The 25,166-nt window shown below is 43.2% G+C and overlaps 1 protein-coding gene across 1 annotated transcript; it reads left to right on the top strand.

Moving 5' to 3' along the window:
* The first annotated feature begins 2,069 nt into the window (after nucleotides 1-2,069).
* On the top strand, nucleotides 2,070-24,207 carry LOC136610059 (apolipoprotein L6-like). Its single transcript, XM_066589329.1, has 5 exons — nucleotides 2,070-2,140; nucleotides 20,213-20,233; nucleotides 20,357-20,386; nucleotides 21,444-21,473; nucleotides 23,443-24,207. Exons 1-5 carry the CDS (start codon nucleotides 2,138-2,140, stop codon nucleotides 24,163-24,165), a joined length of 807 nt encoding a protein of 268 aa, XP_066445426.1. The 5' UTR covers nucleotides 2,070-2,137; the 3' UTR covers nucleotides 24,166-24,207.
* The last annotated feature ends 959 nt before the right edge of the window (nucleotides 24,208-25,166 follow it).

The following is a 25,166-nucleotide window of genomic DNA, read 5'->3' as shown; positions in this document are numbered from 1 at the left end:
CTCTAGTCTTTATATATTATCTTTTATTCAGTAACAGTACGGTGGTATTAGTCACAACACTATATGTTGTCATGATGTGTTATTTTTTTGACTCTTTTATAGTGGTATTTTATGGTAACTGTAGGACTGTATACCCTTATGTATACTACTAGAGGGAGCTTACATGTAGCTATAAGATAGCTTTACACAACTATAATTGGGTTGGAGGGGAGTTAATCACCCAGTTTAATAGTATTTTTACATTGCTCCCATTTACTGTATGGTTGTATAAATTTATTTGCAGGCAAGAAGAATCTTATGACTGTGTGAAAGACTGTAGGAGATTAGGACATTCACACTGTAATTTTTTTCAATTTTGCAGTTTTCCACTGTAACTGGAGCATCAATAGGAGCCCCAGTTACAGGGGAAAATATCCCACTAGTGTGTTACTGGCAGAACTGGTCTGGGCCTACTAAGACCCAGCAGCTCTGCCACGCCAGGCTGCACCCAGTGGTCACGTAAGCACTGCTGCTTCCTCTATTTCTTACATAGCATTCATTGAGCGTTATGTAGGCTGAAAAAGAGAAGACAGAAACTGCTATAAACTGACTAGTTATTATTAGGAAATTATAGTACCAGTGTTTACTGGTGGTGCCATGTGCCACACAGCTGTGCTACATGGTACATCCATTATGATTTACAGACATCACACACACAGCTCTACTACATCCATTGTGACTCTACAAATCACACACACAGTTGTACTACATTTATCCTGATTTCCAGACATTACACACACAGCTGTACTACATCCATCCTGATTCCCACATGACACAAACAGCTCGGCTACATCTATGCTGATTCCCACACATTACACACACAGCTCTACTACATCCGTGGTGATTCCCACACATTACACACACAGCTGTACTACATACATGGTGATTTCCAGACATGACACAAACAGCTCTTGTACACCCATGGTGATTTCCAGACATGGCACATACAGCTGTACTAGATGGATCCTTATATGCACACGGCACACACACACACACACACAACTGTGGTAAATCTATGCTGATTCTCACACATTACACACACAGCTCTACTACATTAATCTTGACCCCATACATTACACACACAGCTCTACTACATCCATCCTGACCCCATACATTACACACACAGCTCTACTACATCCATCCTGACCCCACACATTACACACACAGCTGTACTACATTTATCCTGATTCCTACACATCACACAACTGTGATACATTCACATCAATCCTGATTTCCAGACATCACCAGCACAGCAGACTCCTGGATACAGTTATCAGCCCCTGGTTATGTGATCCCTGACTCCACCCACAAATAATCACATGACGGTGACATCACAAGTCCTGGTAGCTGCTGTCAGCTTATCCAGTATACAGTAATTTCTACAAAACTCCAGAATAGTTCCTCCAACAGTAGTGACATCACTGCAGATCTTCCAGCCAACCGGATCTCTGTGGTGGTAGGTCGATATGTCCTGTCAGGACTGCTGAGTTGTGTCTGAGAGAATAATGGCTTTTTCTTTCATTGTGTTATCTTTGTCCTCCCCTTCCAAGAGCCGCAATTATGTTCTTGTTCTGTCAGTCAGGCTCTGTGTTTTATATACTCTGTAGGACCTGCGATGATGTCACCAGGGGTGGAGCACGAGAAGCACCCACAGACAAACATGCATACATATTCAGGGACAAGTGGTCGTTAGTAGTTTGATTGTACATACCATAGAAACTTTTTTTTGACAGGGGCAAATTATTTGGGGGTGCAAGTTTCTTTTTAAGGAAAAAGGTTCCAGCCTTCACAGAATTGATTTTCATTCTAAATAACATCCAGGGACAGTTTACTGCTGCTGTGGTGTATTTAAGCCTATCATGTGTTATAAAAGATGATAAACACCCTGTCAAGGCAATATGGCCTTATGCCACCCATTGTGGTATGCAGCTATGATTGCCAGCCCAGGCCACAAATTGCACTACAGTGCCTTCAGTTGTGTTTGGCATAAGCATTAAATAATTACACTTATTTTCTGCACTTCTCTTCCAGTGTAATAGTGAATAAATATTCAAGATTTCTCTATATTCAAAAATTCAACTGAAACTAAAGTCCTAAAATGGTAAGTAAAATAAAAAAAACGTAAGTAAAATAAGATTCTCTACTATTTATATTCTATTTAATTATTGCTGTTACCAGACTTCTTAAATGTATATTTTTATGTTTCTCATTGTAGCAAGCTTTTAGTTTATAATTCAGTGCTATAACCACCCTTCTGGTTTTAACCCCTTAGTGCTCAGTCAGGCAAGCGTTTTATGCACGTGCGCACAAAACGGCGTGTCAACATATGTGCAAAAAAACCGCGTGGCCGAAGCTCCGTGACCATTGGTTTCAATGGAGCCGCGGCCCAGGGAAAGTGCTGGGTCTGATTGGCTGAGTGCTCAGCTAATCACCGGCAGTGCTCAGCCATTCATGGAATGACAGCTGAGCGTTGCTTGTGATTGGTTATAGCGCTCAGCCAATCAGAGGCACCGTTCAGCTGTCATTCAATAAATGGGTGAGCACTGTCTGTGATTGGCTGAGCGCTCAGCCATTCAAACCCAGGGCTTTCCCTGGGTGGGGATTTTTAAATCCCTGCCCAGGAAAAGTGCTTCAGAACAGTGCTGGGGATGCCAGAGAGAAGATACGCTAAAAACCGGACAGCGCTGCTAGGTTGTGGGAATCACCTGAAAACATCAGAAAGTGTTGGAAACACCACTGAAACGGATAGGTAACGGCAGCGGCAGCATGCACGGCTGCATCTCATGCTCCCAGGTCCCACTATTAAGCCAAATTGTGGGCAAGAGCCTGGCGGTCATCCCCCTAACAATTCACTTGGGCAGACCATAATCAGCAAGGCACACGCGCTGGCACATCTTAGCTAAGCACCACACTAGGTGCAACCAAGGCCAATCAATGCCTGCAAGTGACACCACTGCCTCTTTTCCTGTGCCATATGCTGGCATTGCTGTCCAATCCTCACCAGGACGAAGGCACGAGCCTGCATCCACAGCGTACTCAAAAATTTGTCCCAGCGCAGCGTTCAGCTGCCCTCATGCCTCACGGTCGCTTGATAGCCACACCACCCTCATGTCTATTTATAATTGCATATTGGATGAGGAAGAACAGGAGACACACACTGCAGAGGGTTGGCAGGGCCTGGCAGCGACCCTCTTCGAAATTGTGGGCGATAGCCCACAATGCCGATGAGAATTGCTGATAAATTAACGTACGATCATCATTCCAATCCCATGCCACCTCCGTTACAAAATTGCCAGGAGCCACAAACGTTGACCAAAAGGGGACTCGGATGCCAGTACTTCTACACATCTCCACAATACAGCAACGCATTCTAAAACCAAAGATTGGTTTAAAGCAGGAGGTGTCACAAAAGTAGCCACCACAGGTATACAGTGACCCTGTGAAAGTCTCATTAAATCAGTTACTCTTCTTTGATGGGTTCAAACCAGTGTCTCAGATAACTTTGGTAACACGAGAGCTAATACATGGCGACCAGCACTGACCCCCAGGGATGAGTGCGTCTATCAGACCCAAACCAAACTGGCTGTTTACTACTCAGGGCATTATACATCAGCGGACATCCAAAAACAGGCAGTGCACAATGAGTTGAGCGGTTATACAGCCGGGATGCTTGCGAATGCCTAGTGCGCACTACTAGGCAAACTAACGTGGGCACAAAGCGGACTCGAATGCTAGTACTTCTAAGCAGCAGCAAAATTCAGCAACCCTTTCTAAAATGAAAGATTTCTGTTAAGCAGGAGATGTTCCCAAAGTGGTCACCACAGCAATACAGTGACCCTGTAAAAGTCTAATTAAATCAGTTACGCTTCTTTTGATTGGTCCAAACCAGTGTCTTAGATAACTGTGGTAACAAGAGAGCTAATACATGGCGACCAGCGCTGACCCCCAGGGATGCGTGCGTCTATCAGACCCAAACCAAACCAGCTGTTTACCACTCAGGCTATTTTACGTCCGCTTTAATCCTAAAATACGCCTGTATAATAAGTTCAGTCTGGTTACACAGTGCTGATCAGAATTGCAACCCCGTGGCACCTCAGTGACACCATTGTCAGGAGCCACAAACGTGGGCATAAAGCGGGTGCTAGTACTTCTACCCATCTGCTCAATTCAATAACCCATTCTAAAACAAAAGATTGGCTGGAAGCTGGAGGTGTCACAAAATTTTCCACCACAGGTATGCAGTGAAAGTGTGAAAGTCTCATTAAATCAGTTATGGTTCCTTTGATCGCTCCAAAGACTGCATGAACCATGAAGAAATTGGAGTGGGCAAAGCAGGACAATTCATTCTGTGTATGTGTCAGATAGCTGAACACCGTGCTGGGAAACCTTTCTGTACCACAGTATAGGCAAACCCCTGAAACCTTTCTGTAGCAAGAGTATAGGCGAACCCCTCAAACATTTGTGTACCAAGAGTATAGGCAACCCCAAGAAACATTTCTGTACCAAGAGTATAGGCGACAGCAAAGAAACATTTGTGTACCAAGAGTATAGGCGAACCCCTGAAACCTTTCTGTAGCAAGAGCATTGGCGAACCCCTGAAACCTTTCTGTAGCAAGAGCATTGGCGAACCCCTGAAAACTTTCTGTAGCAAGAGTAAAGGCGAACCCCTGAAACCTTTCTGTAGCAAGAGTAAAGACGAACCCCTGAAACCTTTCTGTAGCAAGAGTAAAGGCAAACCCCTGAAACCTTTCTGTTGCAAGAGTATAGGCGAACCCCTAAAACATTTTTGTAGCAAGAGTATAGGCGAACCCCTAAAACCTTTCTGTGGTAAGAGTATAGGCGAAGCCCAGAAAAATTAGTTTGCTATGAGTTTGGATGAAGCCCGGAAAAATTGGTTTGCTTTGAGTATAGAGGAAGCGGGGAAAAATGTGTGTACCAAGAGTACAGGTGTACTGCTGAAAAATTGGTTTACCCACGGTGCAGGTGCATCCCAGAAACATTTTTTAAAGGTAGAGCTCGTAGTTGCTTTATTTGCTAACAGAGCCTGGAGGCAGCCCTCCGAAAAAAATTGTTTTAACAGAGCCTTTTGGCCCTCTGAAAAATTGGCTGCTTACTGTGCTGACATGCTGTTTTAGGAGGAGGAGGAGGAGGAAGATCACAGAGGGATAGACCAAGCAACTTCTCCCCTTTTTTGAGGTGATAGAGAATGCATTGTTCTCCTGTTCCATCTGAAAGAATCTTTTTTACGCCACATTCCACTGGTGGAGAAGAGAAGTCTGGGGAAATCCAGCCTTTGTTTATCTTAATGAGTGTAAGCCTGTCGGCGCTGTCAGTTGACAGGCGGGTATGCTTATCCGTGATGATCCCCCCAGCAGCACTAAACACCCTCTCTGATAAGACGCCAGCGGCAGGGCAGGCCAGAACCTCCAAGGCGTACAGTGCAAGTTTGTGCCACATGTCCAGCTTTGACACCCAATAGTTGTATGGAGCAGAGTTCGTTGGTATGGTCGGCTATGTACTCCCTCACCATCTTTTTACAGTGTTCCTTCCAACTCGGGAGTGCTGACATAGTCTGGCTGGGGAGCCATAAAACTGGCAATGGCCTTGGAGAGTGTTCCCCTGCCTACGCTGGACATGCTGCCTGATCCCCGCGTGTCCCCTGCTAGTTAGCCCTCTGAATTACGTCTTCTACTGCTAGGCTGTCAGATGGGAACTTTAGCATCAGTTTTTCCACCACAGCCTTGTGGTATTGCATCACTCTTGTACTCCTTTCCTCTTTGGAAATGAGAATGGAAAGGTTCTCCTTATACCGTGGGTGGAGAAGGGTGAACACCCAGTAATCCGTGTTGGCCAGAACGCGTCTAACGCGAAGGTCACTGGAAAGGCAGCCTAACATGAAGTCAGCCATGTGTGCCAGAGTCCCAGTATGCAACACATCGCTGTCTTTACTAGAAATATGACTCTCATGATCCTCCTCCTCTTCAGCCCATACACACTGAACTGATCTGAGTGAGGTAGCATGGGTATCCTCTGCAGGGTGGGCAGCAGTCTCTTCCCCCTCCTACTCCTCCTCATCCCCCTCCTCCTCTTCCAATACGTGCTAACAAACAGACATGAGGGTGGTCTGGCTATCAAGTGACATACTGTCATCCCCATCTCCTGTTCTAACCGCAAAGTGTCAGCCTTTATGCTTAGCAGCAAACTTCTCATCAGGCAAAGCGGTGGGATGGTAATGCTGATAATGGCCGCATCGCCGCTCACCATTTGTGTAGACTCCTCAAAGTTTCCTAGGACCTGACAGATGTCTGCTGTCAGGGTAAAATTCTAAGTACAGCACAATCAGGCCCACCCCACTTGCCCCGCTGCCGGCGATAAGAAGAAAACACCACACAGAGGTCTGGTATCATTCCTCACACGGGACATGGCTCTCTTTTATTACAGATTACATGAGATCTTATACCCTTTGTCTCATCACCAGCAAGGGGTGATGGGCTCATAACCATATATGGGAAGTCCGGATTTCCGGCCTGAGACAGTGAAAACAGCCGTTATCTTGATATGGCGCCTCTGGCTTATGTACAGAAAATCACGTATTCAATTAACTCCAGTGCAAAGAATCACCCACTCAATTCTAAGAAAACGGCCAAGCATGCATTCTCCATATATGGGAAGTCCGGATTTCCGGCCTGAGACAGTGAAAATTATGTACATAGTTGAACAGTTGTTATGGGCTTCTGGGAAAACAGCCAAGTACACGCGGCCTTCGTCTGGTTCTTCTTTGCTGTGTTTTAAAATACATTTTGTCTTCGCCTGGCAAGGCCTTTGGAATATCTGATGTAAGGCGACATATAAGTTTTTTCTCATTTGGAATTGAATAGAACTTGCATATAGGTATAAAGCATAAAAAACATATGGCAATATATATATATATACCCTCACAAACCCCCCTAAAAAACTTAATATGGAGATCAAGCATCAGACCTTGCACTCTTCCTCGGTCGTCTCTCCCTTGCGTCAGGGTTTCTCCACTGCCCGTAAGTCCCTACTCCTAAAAGGGAGGGATCCCTACCTCACCTCAGAAGGAGGCCATGGATTCCCTGGGCTTATTTCCGGGCATCCATACCCTCTATCTGTACGAGTTAACACCCCACAGGGTGTGCCCTCGCCGGAACCTAAGGTCTTCTGCACTTTCCCTAGGCACATGGGAAGTCCACTGACAGTCCATCTTATGAGACCGGGGCAGACACAGTACTAGTACATTTCTCCATTCTTCTGGTAACGTACGTGGTTGGCATTATCGGAACTGGCTCTTCATCTTTTTCAAACAAGGGAAATTTTGGTCACATTATCCAGTCCCTTACTCATACTCTTTTTGATCAAAGGGATAATACACATACAGGAAGTTACATACCCCACCTCTTTCTGCTAAAAACATATCCAGGGCCATTCTATTTTGGAACGCCATGGATGCAGTGGGCCCTAACTGGTCAGCTAAAAAAGCATCCCTGGTGTAGTTTACAAACCTCTGCTGATTGGAATAGATATAATTCATCCAATCTACATTATTATTAACAGTGACAAAAGCAAATAAGGACTGAAAACCTGCTTTAACCTGATCTCTAGAATTAAATTAATCTCGCACCCCCCTTGGCACTCCTATTGCATCTATGTATACATGTGGATTAAAGTTACCACCTGGAGCGTCAACGTCTCTCTTAGCACGATGCGGTGTTGGATTCTCACCCTCAGTGTAGTCTTCATATTGCACATTTGATTGTATTAATTTGTTCTGAAACAGGGGGCTAGTGTACAGTAGTCAAAGGTGTGTGTTAGAGGAATTGTACCACATTATAGCATGTAAAGGATATACAGGATCATGAGTTTTTTCAGTGCGAAGTGTGGATCCAAGTGGGCTTTCCTTCGAGCTTGACTGCAGTTGGGGTGGTGAACAACATCTGGTAAGGACCTTTTTTACATAGACCCTGTCACCTGGTTTCAGATTGTGACACTCATCTGTAGGACCTGGGAGAAAAGCAGAGACTGCAGAATGCATTATTGACAATTCCTTGGAGAGGCCTATGACAACATTAACAAGAAAATCATTCCCCAAACTCAGCTACTGAGGCATGTACCCTCCGGAGAAAAAGAAAAACTAATGGGAGACACTCAATTCAAGATTTGCCCATTTTCTTCATTGCCTTTTGTATCTACTTTCCCACTACTCCGCGGATGGTAGGGTGTGTGAAAAGCCTGGAATATACCCAAAGCAGACATGATGTGTTGCATTATTTCACCTGTGAAGTGTGTACCTTTGTTTGACTCAATCACTTCCGGTACCCCATATCTGCGGATTACCTCATTCATGAACTTCTGTGCGGTTACCTGCTTATTTACTTTGGTAACAGGGTAGGTCTCTCCAACCTGAAAAACATCAACAACAACAAGCACATATTCATGCTTCCCAACAAGTAGGAGCTGAGTGTAGCCAATTTGCAATCCCTGAAATGGGCAGAGTGGTCTAGGCAAGTGTTATGTGGCAAATTTACTTCTGCCCTGTTGCTTACGGCAAAGATCATGCAAAATTGGACAAATGATGATGCAGCAGCTACAGAAAACCCAGGAGCCACCCGTCCTCGTTCAAGCGTCGACATCATTACTCCTTTGAGAGGTGCGTCTTTCCGTGCATCAGCTGGGCCATCATGGGGCACAGGGACCGTGGTGGGCAAGTGCTGTTGACTGTTCGCCATACGCCGTCCCTTTTTAGTCCATTTTTCCTTTTCTTCCTTGCTGGCTTGTAACTGTAAAGTCCTTAGTATATCAAAGTCCAAGTTTTTATCAAAGTCCAAATTTTTATCAAAGTCCAAGTTTTTATCAAATTCTTCTTTTCTTCTTTTCTTCCACGGCTTGAGGGCCGCTGCCTTTGCTGTGTGGCCTGTGATGGCATTACCTCTCGCTTCTCCGGTGTAGGAATTGGTGTGAGCTTTCCACCTTGTCAGGTAGAAGTAGGGCCTCCATGAGACCGCTGCATCATTCTTAATTGGCTGTCCTGCTGAGGTAAAAAACTGTCTGGCCTTCCATGTTGGGCCGTAATCATGAGCTATGCCAAATGCATACCGGGAGTCAGTGTAAATGTTTGCCGTCTTACCTTTGGCCACTCTACTCGCCTCAGCGAGGGCTTTTAGTTCCGCTTCTTGTACTGCGACATGCGGAGGCATTCTGCTTTTAGGACATCTTGTTGTGTAACCACTGCATATCCAGTGTGGAGTCGTCAATCAACCTGGGTACCATCTATAAAAAACAACTCAAAATATGCATTATTAACAAGGGCTTTCAGTAACTTTTTAAAACTTAAATTTTCTTGTTGCATCAATGCTAGACAATCAGGCTGGTATTCTATTTCAAAAAGATCAGAACCTTGTTGCAAAAAATTAAAAATTTAAAAATGGCTTGCAAAAAATTTAAAAAATGGCTGACTTGCAATACCTAGATCACCTATGCCTTCTCCTCCCCCCCCCCTTTAAACCAGGGTACTCAATTGGAACAATAGTACCCGGTTTCAAGGTAGTACAACATTGTAAAAAGATTTGATGGATACAGATAAGGCCTGTAAGATGTTAGCACCTATAACAGAAACATGAGTTACACCGGGGCAGAATAATCTACAAACACCTATTAATATTTGAAATGTGATATTCCTTTAAGTGAATTCATTATTAGTCTGTTCCTGCCTGCAATGTCTTATCAAATTTGAGACAGGAGAAAAAAACAAAACAAAAACTTTTACTAGCTGCTCAAAATCCTCACCCCCTCCCTTGGATAAGAGGGATGAAACATTACGTACTATTACATCATCTAGCTCCTCCCCTTCGATATTGGCTCCTTGCGTCTTTCTTCTCAGCTTAATTTCAGCTTAACAGTCTACACGTCCACATCTCAACCAAGCAAAGTCCCATGCATGGGGGGGGAACTTTTATCCCCAGTCATTACCTGCATCACACATTCCTCACAGCCCGAACACGGGTCACTAACTCTCATCCATCCATGCTCTCAAGTTTGCTCCGTCACCCCCCTTTGAAGGTGTACCAGTACATACAGATGCACAGACAAAAAAAGTTTGACAAACATACATACATCAGTTGAAAAACATTGAGGTGAGTGCTATAATGTTTATAAAGTACATGATTCTATTGAGATGAGATTGTGAATGAGCGCTATTTATGACAAATTATGTGAAAAAAGTTTGCTGAGTGACTGAGACATTCTATATTTCTTATGTACTGAAGCTATTATATGCTGTATTAAACGCTGAAGTATTTTAGAATACGTGGGTATTTTTCAGCCCCCCTTGTCTTTCTTTCTCTGTACTTCTCTGTATTTGACCCTGAACAAAAAGTGAAGTCTGAAAGCCCCCACCTTTTCAAAACAAACTGTTATCTCTCTACGAATATGAAACACAGACTGAATTGTTTTAGCTTAAACTATTGCCTGCATTTGAACTCATAATTAACACATATGCTGGGACCCTGCAACATTCATTTTCAACCCCTGTATAAGTAAGAATATACCTTAGAAATTGCTATATTTCCTGCCTACTAAGACAGTATAATTAATTAAATTCATTTCAAGCCTTCATTCCTTTACAGCAAGCAGAGATATTATCCAGGGTTATTATTGCATTTTTTCTCGCTTCGTTATCTCTTGACCTTGAAAACTAGACAGACTGCAGCTACATGTCAACAAACCCTTCTCCCCTAAAAGCAAGCTCAGTTAACTATTTGCACATACAGTATATACATATATATACACATATATATCCATATCTATTATCTATCTTGTATTATACACATTTTCTTCTTTCTTTCTGCCAACAAATCACATGCATTGTAACTTTTCTTCTCGACTTTGCTTGTTCCTCTTATTTCTCTCCCCTACCTAACTGCCAATATAACCTTCAATAGACACTCTCCTGACGCCCTCTTGATCACTTACTGTACTTTTCAACATTTCACTTACGGATACTTTCTTAAACAAATAATGTGTACATACAACTTTCTCTGACTGTCTCTCTCTCTCCTCCTAGCAAACCTTGGTCTTTCAAGGCGCCTCTTGGTCCTAAAGACTTCCTCCCAGACACCATTTTTGTAATCTACCGTGCGGGTCGATGTCACACATTTTCATTAGAGTTTTCTTACATTCTACAAATTCATCCACACGGCGGCGGCCCTTGAGGGGCTCTGTCTTCTTTAATAAGGTCTTACGCATATTACAACAACAACAATAATAATAACACGCTCCATAGAGTGCATCCCTCTTAATTCCAAATTGTCAGTCCCTTATATACCGGCAAAACAACCGAGGGTCCCTTTTTCTATGTAGCCAGCCTCATAAAATGCATCTCTCTGAAATCAAATCGTTAGCCCCATATATAAGGCAAAACAACCGAGAGTCCCTTTTTCTCTGAAGCCTGTTTCACAAAATGCATCCCTCTTAATTTTCAAATTGTTAGCCCGGGATATATATATATGGCAAAACAACCGAGGGTCCCTTCTTTTATGAAACCTGTCTCACAAAATGCATCCCTCTCAGCATGCATCCTTCTTAATTTTCAAATTGTTAGTCCCTTATATACTGGAAAAACAACCGAGGGTCCCTTCTCTTGTGAGACTAAATACAACAAACAACCTTCACTATCGTTAAAACACCATGGACTTCAAAGTACAAATAAACTACAGACTAGTTTCCGGGTGACCGATTGGTGCGCATATCACGGTCAGTGGTCCATGACGGCAAACCCGAAGCCCACACGAGTTACCGTGTAGAACTCTTAACCCAACCCGTCCGGTCACAAACCACAGATAGTCAGTCCCGCTGCAAGACTCTCAGCGTAAAACACAACATAAATATATGCTGGCCTTACCTGGAGTTCTAAGTGAGTTGATCAGGCTCGGTTTGCAGCAGGACAGCTTCTCAGTGGCGTGGATCCGGGTGGAATGCGTTGTAGGCTCTGGCTTTGTCACCCCACGTTGGGCGCCATTTGTCAGGGTAAAATTCTAAGTACAGCACCAATCAGGCCCACCCCACTTGCCCCGCTGCCGGCGATAAGAAGAAAACACCACACAGAGGTCTGGTATCATTCCTCACACGGGACATGGCTCTCTTTTATTACAGATTACATGAGATCCTTTACCCTTTGTCTCATCACCAGCAAGGGGTGATGGGCTCATAACCATATATGGGAAGTCCGGATTACCGGCCTGAGACAGTGAAAACAGCCGTTATCTTGATATGGCGCCTCTGGCTTATGTACAGAAAATCATGTATTCAATTAACTCCAGTGCAAAGAATCACCCACTAAATTCTAAGAAAACGGCCAAGCATGCATTCTCCATATATGGGAAGTCCGGATTTCCGGCCTGAGACAGTGAAAATTATGTACATAGTTGAACAGTTGTTATGGGCTTCTGGGAAAACAGCCAAGTACACGCGGCCTTCGTCTGGTTCTTCTTTGCTGTGTTTTAAAATACATTTTGTCTTCGCCTGGCAAGGCCTTTGGAATATCTGATGTAAGGCGACATATAAGTTTTTTCTCATTTGGAATTGAATAGAACTTGCATATAGGTATAAAGCATAAAAAACATATGGCAATATATATATATATACCCTCACACTGCCATCTATGCCCAATCCTCTGTGAAGAACTGCGGAGGTTGACTACCACTTTAACGGCCATGTTGCAGCTGGTATTCTATTATTGCTCTACGCTGCTCATAAAGCCTGGCCAACATGTGCAGCATAGAACTCCACCGCGTGAGCACGTTGCACAGCAGTCGGTGCTCTGGCAGTTGGAAGCGATGTTGCAGTGTCCTGAGGGTGGCGGCATCTGTGGTGGACTTGCAGAAATGTGTGCACACGCAGCGCACCTTGCTGAGCAGGTCAGACGAATGGGGGTAGTTTTTCAGAAAGCGCCGAACCACCAGATTGAACACATGGCCAGGCAGGGCATGTGTGTGAGTCTGCCAAGCTGCAGAGCCGCCACCAGGTTACGCCCATTGTCACACATGACTATGCCTGGTTGGAGGTTCAGGGGCAAAAGCCAGAGATGGGTCTGCTCCGTCGAAGCCTGTAACAGCTCTTGGGCAGTGTGCCTCTTGTCACCTAAGCTAATTAGTTTCAGTACGGCCTGCTGACGCTTCCCCACCGCAGTGCTGCTGCACCTCGAGCTACCGACTGCTGGCGATGTGCTCACACTTCTTAATTGAGAGGTGGAGGTGGCAGAAGAGGAGGAGAGGGTTTTGGAGGAGGTGGCATAATACGCCGCAGATGCCAGCACCGAGGTAGGACCTGCTATTCTGGGTGTGGGTAGCACGTGAGTGGTTCCAGGGTCAGACTCGGCCCCAGCCTCCACCAAGTTCACCCAATGTGCCGTCAGGGAGATGTAGTGTCCCTGCCCGCCAGCTTTTTTTCACGTGTCCGTCGTTAAGTGGACCTTCCCAGAAACCACGTTAGTAAGGGCACAGTTTATGTTCCGTGAGACGTGCTGGTGTAGGGCTGGGACTGCGCACCAGGAAAAATAGTGGCGACTGGGTACCTAGTAGCGCGGGACCGCCGCTGCCATCATGTTGCGGAAAGCCTCCGTTGCAACTTGGCTCCAGGCTGAATAATTTTGCAATATGCACGTTTAAAGATTGTGCATGTGGGTGGGTGGCCACGTATTTCCGCTTTCGTTCCAACGCTTGTGTAAGCGACAACTGAACGCTGTGCTGGGAGACATTGGTGAAGGCAGTGGAGGACCGTGGAGGTGAGGGTGTGGGTGCAGGCCGGGAGACACTCGTGCCTGTGTCCTGGGAAGGGGATTGCATCTGTGTGCCAGCTTGTGGCACAGGGGAAGAGGCAGTGGTGTAACCCGTAGGTGGAGAATGGCCTTCGTTTCACCTCGTGGGGTGCTTGGCCATCATATGCCTGCGCATACTGGTGGTGGTGAGGCCGGTAGTGGTGGCTTCCCGGCTGATCTTGGTGCAGCACAGGTTGCACACCAATGTTTGTCGGTCGTCTGCACTCTCACTAAAACACCTCCAGACCTTCGAACGCCTAGCCCTCTGTATGGAGGTTTTCTGCGAGGGGGTTCTGTGGGAAACAGTTGGGGGATTATTTGCTGTGGCCCTGCTTCTCCCCCCCTGGCCACCCCTCTGCTTCTTCCAACCTGTTCTGCTGCTGCACTTGCCTACCCCTCTGAAACCCTGTCTTTAGTAGGCTTAACAAGTCAGGTGGGGTCAGTCACCTCATCGTCCACTAGCTCTTCCTTTGAATCCTCTGTCCGCTCCTCCCTCGGACTTACTGCCCTAACAACAACCTCACTGACAGACAACTATGTCTCATCATCCCCATCAACAAAAAGCTCTTGAGACAGTTCTTGGAAGTCTCCAGCCTCATCACCCTGACTCTGGGAAAGTTCCAAATTTCAGGAATCGGTCACAACAAACTCCTCAGGTGGCGGATAAACATTTTTTTCTGACTCAGGGCAGGGACCCGAGAACAGTTCCTGGGAGTATGCCTGTTCAGAATCTCTCCTCTTCCTGGAATGACCAGGCTGGGAGGAAGGAGGAGCAGCCTGAGGATTCAGAGGTGCAGTCCCTTGGCTGGCATGAGTGGACTGCATGGAAGATTGGGTGTTGGATAAATTGCTAGACGTGTTATCCCCTATCCACGTCAGCACCTGATCGCACTGTTGTGCTTGTAATAAAGGTCTGCAGCGCGGGCCTGCAAAATGTGAAATGAAGCTTAGGAGCGGAGATATGCGGTGCTTTACTAATCCCTCAGCAGCAGGCTCTGTTTTACCCCACCCAGGACCTTGGCCTCTGCCCACACCCTCATTTGGACGACCACGTCCACGTCCTCGACCCTTAGCCCTACTCTTCATCATGTAGGATAAAGGATAGAGCAGGGCCATAAAAAATTAACCCACTGTATAGCGCTGAGAACTGAGACTAATTCACCACACACAGAGACTGGTAGATATGATAGACTCTGGGCAGGGCCACAAAAAAGTAACCCACTGTATAGCGCGGAGAATTGGGGCTAATTCACCGCACACAAAGACTTGTAGTTACTAGAGGCTCTATGCAGTGCCAGAAAAAATTAACCCACTGTATAGCGCTGATGCTTAGTTGTAATTTTCTGCCCACCGAGACTTGTAGATAGGAGAGGCTTTGAGCAGGGCCAGAAAATATTAACCCACTGTATACCGCTGATACCGAGGCCTAATTCACCGCCCAGAAAAACTTAAACCACTGTATACTGCTGATATCTAGGGGTAATTTATTGCCCACAGAGACTGGTAGATATGATACTCTGGGCCACAAAAAATTAACCCACTGTATAGTGCTAAGAACTGGGGCTAATTCACCGCACACACAGACTGATAGATATGATAGACTCTGGGCAGGGCCGCAAAAAATTAACCCACTGTATAGTGCTGAGAATGTGGGTTAATTCACCGCACACAGAGACTGGTAGATATGATAGACTCTGGGCAGGGCCACAAAAAATTAACCCACTGTATAGTGCTTAGAACTGGGGCTAATTCACCGCACACAGAAACTTGTAGTTACAATAGGCTCTATGCAGTGCCAGAAAAAATTAACCCACTGTATATCGATGAGAACTAGGCCTAATTCTCCGCACACAGAGACTGGTAGATACAGTACGCTCCAATGCAGCACCAACACACGGGTACATATATCGTACGCTTTGCGCCCCCAAAAAACTAGAAAAAGAAATAATAGGACCTTTGAAAATTCCTATGTACACCCCTGGAAGTACACTGCATAAAACCTCTAACAGTGGGCATAATACAGCCGGGATGTCTGAAAAAAAAATTGGTGCACTACTGGTCCCAGCCAGCCAAAATGCTAATGCACACAATGAGAGGAATAGTCCCAAGAAGGACTGTTGGGTTCTTGTAGTTAGGATTCCTGTCTAACCGCAACCTAATCCCTACACTGAAACTTTCCCTATCTCAGCAGCTCTATCCCTAAACTCTGCCAGCATGCATCTAAGGAGTTTAAGTACTCGGCGGTCACCTGATCTGGCCAGCCACTCACTGCTGTAAACGTGCACAGGGTTGGCACGTCTCAGCAGGAAGTGGTAATGCCTTTCCTGCATTTTTAGTGGCTAAAAATGGCGCTAAACATGCGGGGAAGGGACATTAAAGTTTCTCGAGCACCTCGTGGTGCTCGAGCGAGTAACGAGCACCGACAGGTATCTTAATGCTCGACCGAGCATCAAGCTCTGACGAGCATGCTCTCTCATCTCTAATGGTGTACAAACTGCAGCAAAAATGACATGATTACTACATTACTAAATTTATGTTTTTTTGCTTTGCTATACTACTTTTATTATTTTCTGCCACCATCTTCTGACAACCACAATTTTTTTATTTTTCCATCAACATGGTTGTCCAATAACTAAGTTTTGGTGAGGCGTCCATTTTGATATCCATGTGACTTTTTGATCAGTTTTTGTTACATTTTTTCTTGGAGACTGGGTGACTGGGCGTTGTTTATTTACTTATTTCTGACAATGTTCACTGTGCGGGGTAAATAATGTGTTAATTTTATAGATTAGACTTGTATGAGCGCAGCGACACCAGATCATTTTTTGGGTTTCATTTATATATTTTTTTTATTATAAATATGGCAAAAAAGAGGATTTTTAAACTTTTATTACCTTTTATTTTTTTCAATAATAATTTTGAAACTGAGTTTTACATTTTTTTTTAGTCCTCATAGGGAAGAAGAACTTGCGATGGTTTGATCGCTCCAGCAGTATAATGAAATATTATAGTATTACATTATACCGCGATGCAGACTCCGATCAGTGCATTTAAATGCCACTGTCAGAATTGATGGCGGCATTAATAGGGATAGCAGCTGCAATCCGCCTGCATCCGCATTGTATGAAGCAGGATCAACCCCCAATCCCCCTCCATACAAACCCTGAACCTTCATGACAAAAATGTATGTCCTGGAACATTAAGGTGTTAATTATTCCTTTTATCAGACTAAGGGCTCCCACCCACCCACATGCGTTAGCGATTTGCGATTTTTTTTTAGCGCTGCGATAGATCGCTAAAAATTTCTAGTTTGAAACCAATTAGTTATAATGTGGATATGCGCATTTGCGATTTTTTTTGCGCAGCGCGGGTGCGATTTTTTTTATCGAATGCGGCTGCCCTATATTTGTGTGATGTCCAATTTTTCCCTCGCCCATGCAAGTAAATGGGTGACGTAAAAACGCATCGCACATCGCAGAATCGCATGCGCGAATGCGTTGCGATTCTTTTCCCTATAATTAAGTTTAAAGTGTCAAAAACGCTGCGATAAAAAAATCGCAGGACAGTAATATTACATAGAGCTTTGCGATGCGAGTTTAGTGGGGGAAAAATCACAGCGCAATCACACAAAAATCGCAAGTTGTTCACTGCGATATCGCAGCGATTTTATAAACGCACTATCGCCCTTGCAAGTGGGTGGGAGCCCTTAGGGCTCCTACACACTTGCGTTTTTCTTGCGTGTTTTTTCACGCAATATCGCAGCGTTTTTTTAACGCGATTGTCGATGGGACTTTCTAATGTTAAAAACGCATCGCAAGTTGGTGCTTTGCAATTTTTGTGCAATGCGTTTTTAACATTAGAAAGTCCCATTGACAATCGCGTTAAAAAAACGCTGCGATATTGCGTGAAAAAAAAGTGCAAGAAAAACGCAAGTGTGCAGGAGCCCTTGTATGTATATTTTTATATTTCTCATTGTGGAGAGATAAATATGGATACAAAGAGAATGTGGTAAGAACTCATTTTGCATCTAAGCTCTATAACGCTGATCTAGTACTATACCATCTTTTTTTTACGTTAATTATTGCTTTTACCTGACTTTTATATGTATATTTTTATATTTCTTATTATAGAGCGATAAGAAACTGGTAAGAACTCATTTTGCACTGGAGTTCTATAAATCTATCATTTAGTGCATTGGCATCTTTTTGGTTTTTAATTAGTGCTTTTTCCAGATTTGTCCATACTATTATTATAAATACGAAAGTAATTCTGTCTGTGTAGTGGCCCAGAGTTGGACACTACAAAAGTCAATAGACTTTTATTTAAATGTGTGTATATGCTTTTAAAATGTTCATTGCATGTTTGTTACTCACTACATAATCTGCCTAACAAGGTGCAGCATTCCTGATTGGTTACCCATTCCCTGATTACCATTGGCCTGAGTTACACCCAGTAACAGCTTATTGATTGGAGGATCGGATAGTCAGGAAATAGCAGGCCTGTGATTGGTGTGTTAGTTGTTTGGCAGCACCGGAGCCTGCATGGGAAGATACTTTCAAGTGTGCATAAGAGGCAGTTGGAGTTTAGGTGTTGAAGAGAGAGGAAGCAAAGACCAGGGCAGGAGAGAGAGAGAGAAACATACAGTGCGGTGGGAAGGAGAAGGTGTAGCAAGTAACAGGAAAAGATTGTAATGAATGGATATAGAAAGGCAGCATAACAAAGAAGGATATAGAAAGAAGGATTGTGTTAAGAAAAGAAAGTTATAAATACAAGGATTATATATGCAGAAGGTTAGAGACTGAAGATTACAAGCAAAAGGATATCTTCCTCCTAGAGGAAGATAAATTGATAAATAAAGAAAGGGACAGCAGTAAAAGGTGATCTACACATACAAAGAGAAAAAAACATAAATGTAAAGCAAAAAGCACAGACGTGATACTTATAATTACTCACCTCAGGATGAAATGCAAAAGTAGAGCCTGTCTATGTTACTACGAAAGTTCAAGAAGTGTTCACTGTATGAATTTGATAAATTGAAGACTTCTCTCAGAAAAATTAATTGGTTTAATGTTTTATTGTTCAACCTAACTCCTGGAGTCTTCCTTCTCACTACTTTACCATCAGCACTGAAGCATACTACACCACCCTCAAGGTGAAGGGACTACATCTCCTTTTTTTAATTTATTTTTTATTGTATTTTTTCCTTTCTATTTATTTTTGCCCAGAACAGGCTTAGGCCTGTATACGGGCTGGTGTCACAAACAAATTAATAATTGTTACCCCCATACCCTACCCGACCAACGGGTAGCATTAACCCCTTCCCACTCCATGACGCATAGGTACGTCATGGAGTGGCGGGGTATGTATGAAGAGAGGTTGCGGGGCAACCTCTCCATACAGCGTGGGCGTCAGCTGTTTATTACAGCTGACACCCGCGGGCAATAGCCGCTATCGGCTGTTCGGCCGATCGTGGCTATTAACTATTTAAATGCCGCTGTCAATTCGGGGTGCCGCACAGGTGTTATGGCAGCCGGCGGCCTTCAGCGCTGAGCCAATCAGAGGCAGGTCTGACTCACACCCCCTTCACACCCACTGCAGGCCGGCCGGGCTGAACTCCGTCTGCCGGGACAAGGTGAGTATATATATATTTTTTATTTTTACACATTTCTGGATGAATTGCAGGGAAGGGCTTATATATTTAAGCCCTTCCCGACAATTCATCCCGCGATCGCCCGCAGCGCATTGCTTTCAATGGAGCCGGCTGTATTGCCGGCTCCATTGAATTCAATGGGCAAACATCGTTCTTCTCTGCCACAGCTGTTACAGCTGTGGCAGAGAAGAATGATTTGTCTTCTATATGTTCTCAATGGGGTCGGCGCTGCTGCTGCCGGCCCCATTGAGCGCATATAGAGAAGAGAACAGGATTCGCAGATCGCAGATAGGTGCGATCTGCGATTTCTGTTCTATAATTTATCGGACGAGCGCATAAAAAGCGCCCATGTGTCTGATACCATTGCAAAGCAATGGTTTTAAAAAAAATCGCCGGACGCATGCGCAAATCGCGCGAAAAAACGCCCGTCTGACTAAGGCCTAAAAGTTACGTTTTAGGGTCCAAACAGTGACAAGGTTTCTCTAAACATAATTTGGACTATACTTGCTACAGTGAAAAATAAAAAGACACATTAATAGGGTGTGAAATCTGTATACAAAGAAAATCTGGTAAGAACTCATTGTGCACCTAAGTTCTTTAAATCTATAATTTAGTGCTATGCCACCTTTATGGTTTTTAGCTATTACTTTTACTAGACTTTTATGCATATTTTTTTTATATTTCCTATGTAGGAAGATGACGTTCCATTTTCAGTAAGAACTCATTTTACTTCTAAATTCTATAATTCAATAATTCAGTGCTATACCATCTTTCTGGTTTTAATTATTGCTTTTTCTGAACTTAATATATGTATATTTTTATATTTATCATTGTAGGTAGAGGAGACTGGATACAATAACAAACATGTAAGAACTAATTTTGCGCTTAAGTTCTATAATTCAATAATTGAGTGCTATACTATCTTTATAGTTTTAATTATTGCTTTTACCAAACTTATCACATGTATATTTTTATATTTCTCATTGTAGATAGACGAGAATGAATACAATGAGAAACCCGTAAGATCTCGTTTTGCGAGTTCTATACAGTAATTCTGTGCTATGCCACGATTTCTCTGCAGATGCAAGACATTTTTTTAAATCTCAAAACTGCCTTGAATCCCTTTGGGAAAGTTTTCAATGTTCAAACCTTGCATCGCACCACATGCACCAAGCACGTGGTGCAATGATGCTGCCGGGCAAATTGAAAACTTTTGGCAATGCGATGCAAGAGCACACCAAAAGATAGTATGTGCCATGATCTGTTTCCTGTGTCGCAGGAAAAAATAGCTCATGTGTTTTACCCCATACAAAAGAATGGGGTCATATTTGTGTGAGATTTCTTCACCTTACAACGCACAAACATCACACGATTTACATGTAAAAATGGCATATGTGTATTTTTATATTTCTCATTGTATACAGAGGAGAATGAATATGATGAGAAACTGATAAGAACTCGTTTTGTACCTAAGTTCTATAACTTTATAATTCAGTACTATGCCACCTTTCTAGTTTTTAATTATTGCTTTTACCAGACTTATATATATATATATATATATATATATATATATAATTTATGTATATTTTTGTATATGTATATTTTTATATTACTTCTTGTAGAAAGTTGACAATGGATTAAAAAAAAAAAAAAGAAATCGGTGAGGCTGCCTGTCCATAGGCGGGGAGCTGCCGCCGGGAAGCAGGAGACAGCTGACAGTTCTCCGTATGTGGAGAATCGCTATGATTCTTCGCTCGTCGACGCTGTGGCTGTGCTTTCCATAGCAATGCTATGGAAAGCTTCAGACAGAGTGATTCATTTTGCACCCAAGTTCTATAATTCAGTGCCATGCCATCTTTCTGGTTTTAATTATTGCTTTTACAGACCTATTATATGAATATATATGTATATTTCTCGTTGTAGGAAGTTGAATATGAACACAAAAAGAAACTGGTAAGAATGTGCTTTGTATCCGAGTTCTATAATTCAGTGCTATGCCACCTTTCTGGTTTCCACTCATTAATGCATGTGGCACAAGGTGTGTATGGCACCTGTACAGCAATATATGGGGTTCCTATGGCTCCCCAGTACAGATAAGGCATTTTCCTGGGTACAGGGAACTATATTTGAAGCCTGAAGCTCAAGGCTTGGATAACCAGGCCTAACAACCCAATGACCTGCTTTTTGTATGGGGAAAGCTCAGTGTTGGACCAGAGTTTGCAAAGGCTCCAGAGATTGAGGCTCCTCAGATTGTGACTTTCCAGGCCTGTTGTATGATTTGCCTCTTTTTTCCAGAAGTATTAAGCTGAAAAACTAGAGAAAAATAAAAACATTCCTGTTTATATAGGAAATACTCTACGAGTATCAGGACTATCCAACTTCCTTCACAAATTAATTTTCCCATGAACAAAAGCCAAATAGAGTATACATGTCGCGTCCAGACCGGAGACGCTGGATCTGTAACCGGAAGTACTCACGCAAATGTACACCAAGTAGTGTACAGACAACCACAACAAGGAAAACACTGCCCCTAACTAATCTAACCCAGGGAAGGGACCTGCCTATACGCAGATAGCCAGCCCTAAGAAGGGCGAACCTGACGACATACCTCAGCCACTAGCTGATCCTACATGGGATAGGAGAAAACCAGCACAAACAAGATGCAAAAGATAATAACCGTTGTACTTAGCTTTAAGAGGACTAATGCAAACAGGACATCCATCTCCAAGCTCTGACTTTCACCAAGACCAGAGACATTAAACAGCATTTGAGCTTAGTATCGGGCCAGGCTAAATAGTCCTGACAAATTACCCACAGGTGGGGCCAAGCATGTCTCACCTAATACCACTCCCACTAGAGCCAGAAGATAAAGAAACACATACAGAACCTGTATCAGATTATTCAGAAAGGAAGCGATTCCAGAACCACCGCAACAATACAGTTCTGTGTCCGGTTTTGGCACTTAGGACAGGAGGGCCTGGCGTTTGTTTTTCATTCCATGCCCTTTAGGGCCACTGCACACTAGCATTTTTCACGCTCGTTTTTTTTCACGTGATATCGCTGTGTTTTTTTTAACGTGAAAGTCAATAGGACTTTCTAATGTTAAAAACGCATCGCACAAAAAACACAAAGCACAAACCTGCGGTTTTTGTGTGATGTGTTTTTAACATTTTAAAAGGTCTATTGACATCTGCAGTAAAAAATGCAGTGATATTGCATTAAAAAAAATGCGCGTGAAAAGCGCTAGTGTGCAGAGGCCCGTAGGCCTGTGTTTTTGCACAGTATAGGCACGTTAAACTATTGTGGCTGTACTGCTCTAAAAATCGCGTGAACGGGTGAATTCCAGCTATTTTAACTAGCCCGTTCATACTATCCGAGGTGCGTGGTGCATGTTTTGCAGCTCCAATAGGAGTCTATGGATAGCACTGACCTGATAGGTCAGGGCCTATCTTTGTGCATACCACGGACCTTAGATGCTAGTTTGCAGTCACATGTGTTATCTTTGCATGGGGTGTCTGAAATTCCTTTGTGTGAACGCTTCTATAGGAAACCATTTCACGTGCTGCTAATGCGTCAAAACAGCGCTTGTGTGAAAGAGGCCTTAAAGTAACCCCAATTCTCCAGCTTCTTGTTTGCTGTCAATGCAATTCCTCTTTGGAAGAACTGCTACCCGTTGTAAAAGGGATACAGATCTGTGCCCCCTTCTCTCCAAGGGCCCCAATACAGTCATATGGTTTACCATTATAGTACGTACACACTTTCTCCCAAACACAAGAAAATAAAATTGCAATTGTTATGTCAGCATTTCCACAAACATCCATCAAAAATAGTCTTTAATAAACATCTTTTTGTCTTGTATTGTTTTGAAAGAAAACGAAATAAAATATGTTACTGATTTTTAATTGTCTCTTGCGTTTTATAGATAAAAGAATCCACTGAAAATCTGAGGAGCATGGTGGAAGATTTGCTGACTGTTATACCAGATTGCAATAATAGATTGTTAGCAATTGCAGAGGATTTGGACACTTTTCACCAAAAAGCCACCAATGCCAGAACCGCAGGAATATCGGTTGCAATTGTTGGAGGCATCACTAGCCTAGCACTGGTCCCCTTTACATTGGGTGGATCCACTATTGGTATCTGTCTGGCTACAGCTGTAGCTGGAGGAGTCACAGGGGCAGCAGCTTCTATTGCAGATAGTGTAAACATTAAAATCAATTGCGGCAAAGCAGAAGACATTGTGAAGACAGTGAATACAAAGATGAAAACATATGAAATGGCTTCTAAAGAACTAGATTCATTAATTAAGGATCTAGAGGCTATGGAAAAGACAGGAGAGATTCCTGATGAACCCACGTTTAGGGGGACAGTTGCACTTGCTAGATCAGAGGCTGACGGGATAGTGCAGCTGAGCGAGTTGTCCTTAGTAGCAGCTAGAGGGGTACAGGTAGCACTTCAGGGGAATGAGTTAACTACAGTCATTATAGCAGTTATTGCAGCACTAGTCATTGGGGCTGTACTTCATGTGAATGAGTCAAACAATTACACTAAGACAAAGGAAGCTACAGAGATAAGAAAACATGTGGAGGAATTAAAAAAATTACATCAAGATTTGAAAAAGATTGCAAAGGATTTGTTTCCATAGAATGAAACTAAATTATCAGGGATGCATCCTGTAAGTTTATAAAGGGTATGATTTCTTTGCCAAAAACATGACAATAAAAGACAGCAGATCTGTTCGTATAAACCTTCTACCCATCTGAAGTAATACACCACAGTCTTTTAGTAAAAAACTACAGCAACTTTTTTATTAGCAACTTTCTAAATTACAGTCACACTTATTAACCCCTTCACAACATCCCCTGTAGATGTACAATAGAGAATTTTTAGGGTAATGATAAACTTTCTGGAAACTATGGTATAATACTTGGCTTACAGTGCTTATAAATTAGATAAATAGGTTAAACGAATTTTCCCATTTTGAGAATCCTATTACAATGTGTTCAAATTTACTAAGGCAGAAATAGTCTCAAATATTGACCCTTTTTTACTGACTAGACTATTCGTAACTTTTATTAACCCTTTAAACGGTTACAGGGTAAGTGTATAGAACAAAACAAACACTTAGGGCAAAACTATACAAAATGAAAGAAACATCCATAATCACACGGACAACAACTCTCAAGAGTGGAAAATGTGTGGAGAGGACTCATATAAACAAAAAGACAGGTCTCATGATGTTTTAAGAGGATGTCATAGATAGATTCTTCTATGTGTCACTTTAGACCAAGTGGCACGAGGTGATGAAGATATGTATGTACCCGAGACCTAGTTAATGGTCACTCCCCTTAGATGGAGAAAATTGGGGGTAAAGTGGCCCAACCATTCTCAACTTTCACCTTCTATACTTTTAGAGGTGATATAGACAAGATGGTACTAGTTGTTCCAACGCGCTTCACTTGAGGTAAGTTCTTCAGGGACCAATATAACCTCAAATCTATGTGTGCACTCACTCCTCCACCAAGTACCAAATCCATCCGTTTTTGACAAGACCCCTTAGATGCACATAGGTCTGTAATCTGTATTACCTTACTGCAATGTCTAAGGGACAGAAATATTTCTTTTATTGATTCATGCCTCTTCAAT

This window comes from Eleutherodactylus coqui, chromosome 1 (genome assembly GCF_035609145.1).
Source record: "Eleutherodactylus coqui strain aEleCoq1 chromosome 1, aEleCoq1.hap1, whole genome shotgun sequence".
Classification (NCBI taxonomy): domain Eukaryota; kingdom Metazoa; phylum Chordata; class Amphibia; order Anura; family Eleutherodactylidae; genus Eleutherodactylus; species Eleutherodactylus coqui.
Note: the sequence above shows the minus strand (reverse complement) of the source record. Positions and strands in the feature narration are given on the sequence as shown.

Bases quoted from the DNA above. Each gene is read 5' to 3' on its own strand.
- LOC136610059 (XM_066589329.1), top strand. The intron at 20,387-21,443 runs GTAAGAACTAAT...TTCTCGTTGTAG, and splicing joins CTGGATACAATAACAAACAT to GAAGTTGAATATGAACACAA. The intron at 21,474-23,442 runs GTAAGAATGTGC...TGCGTTTTATAG, and splicing joins ATGAACACAAAAAGAAACTG to ATAAAAGAATCCACTGAAAA.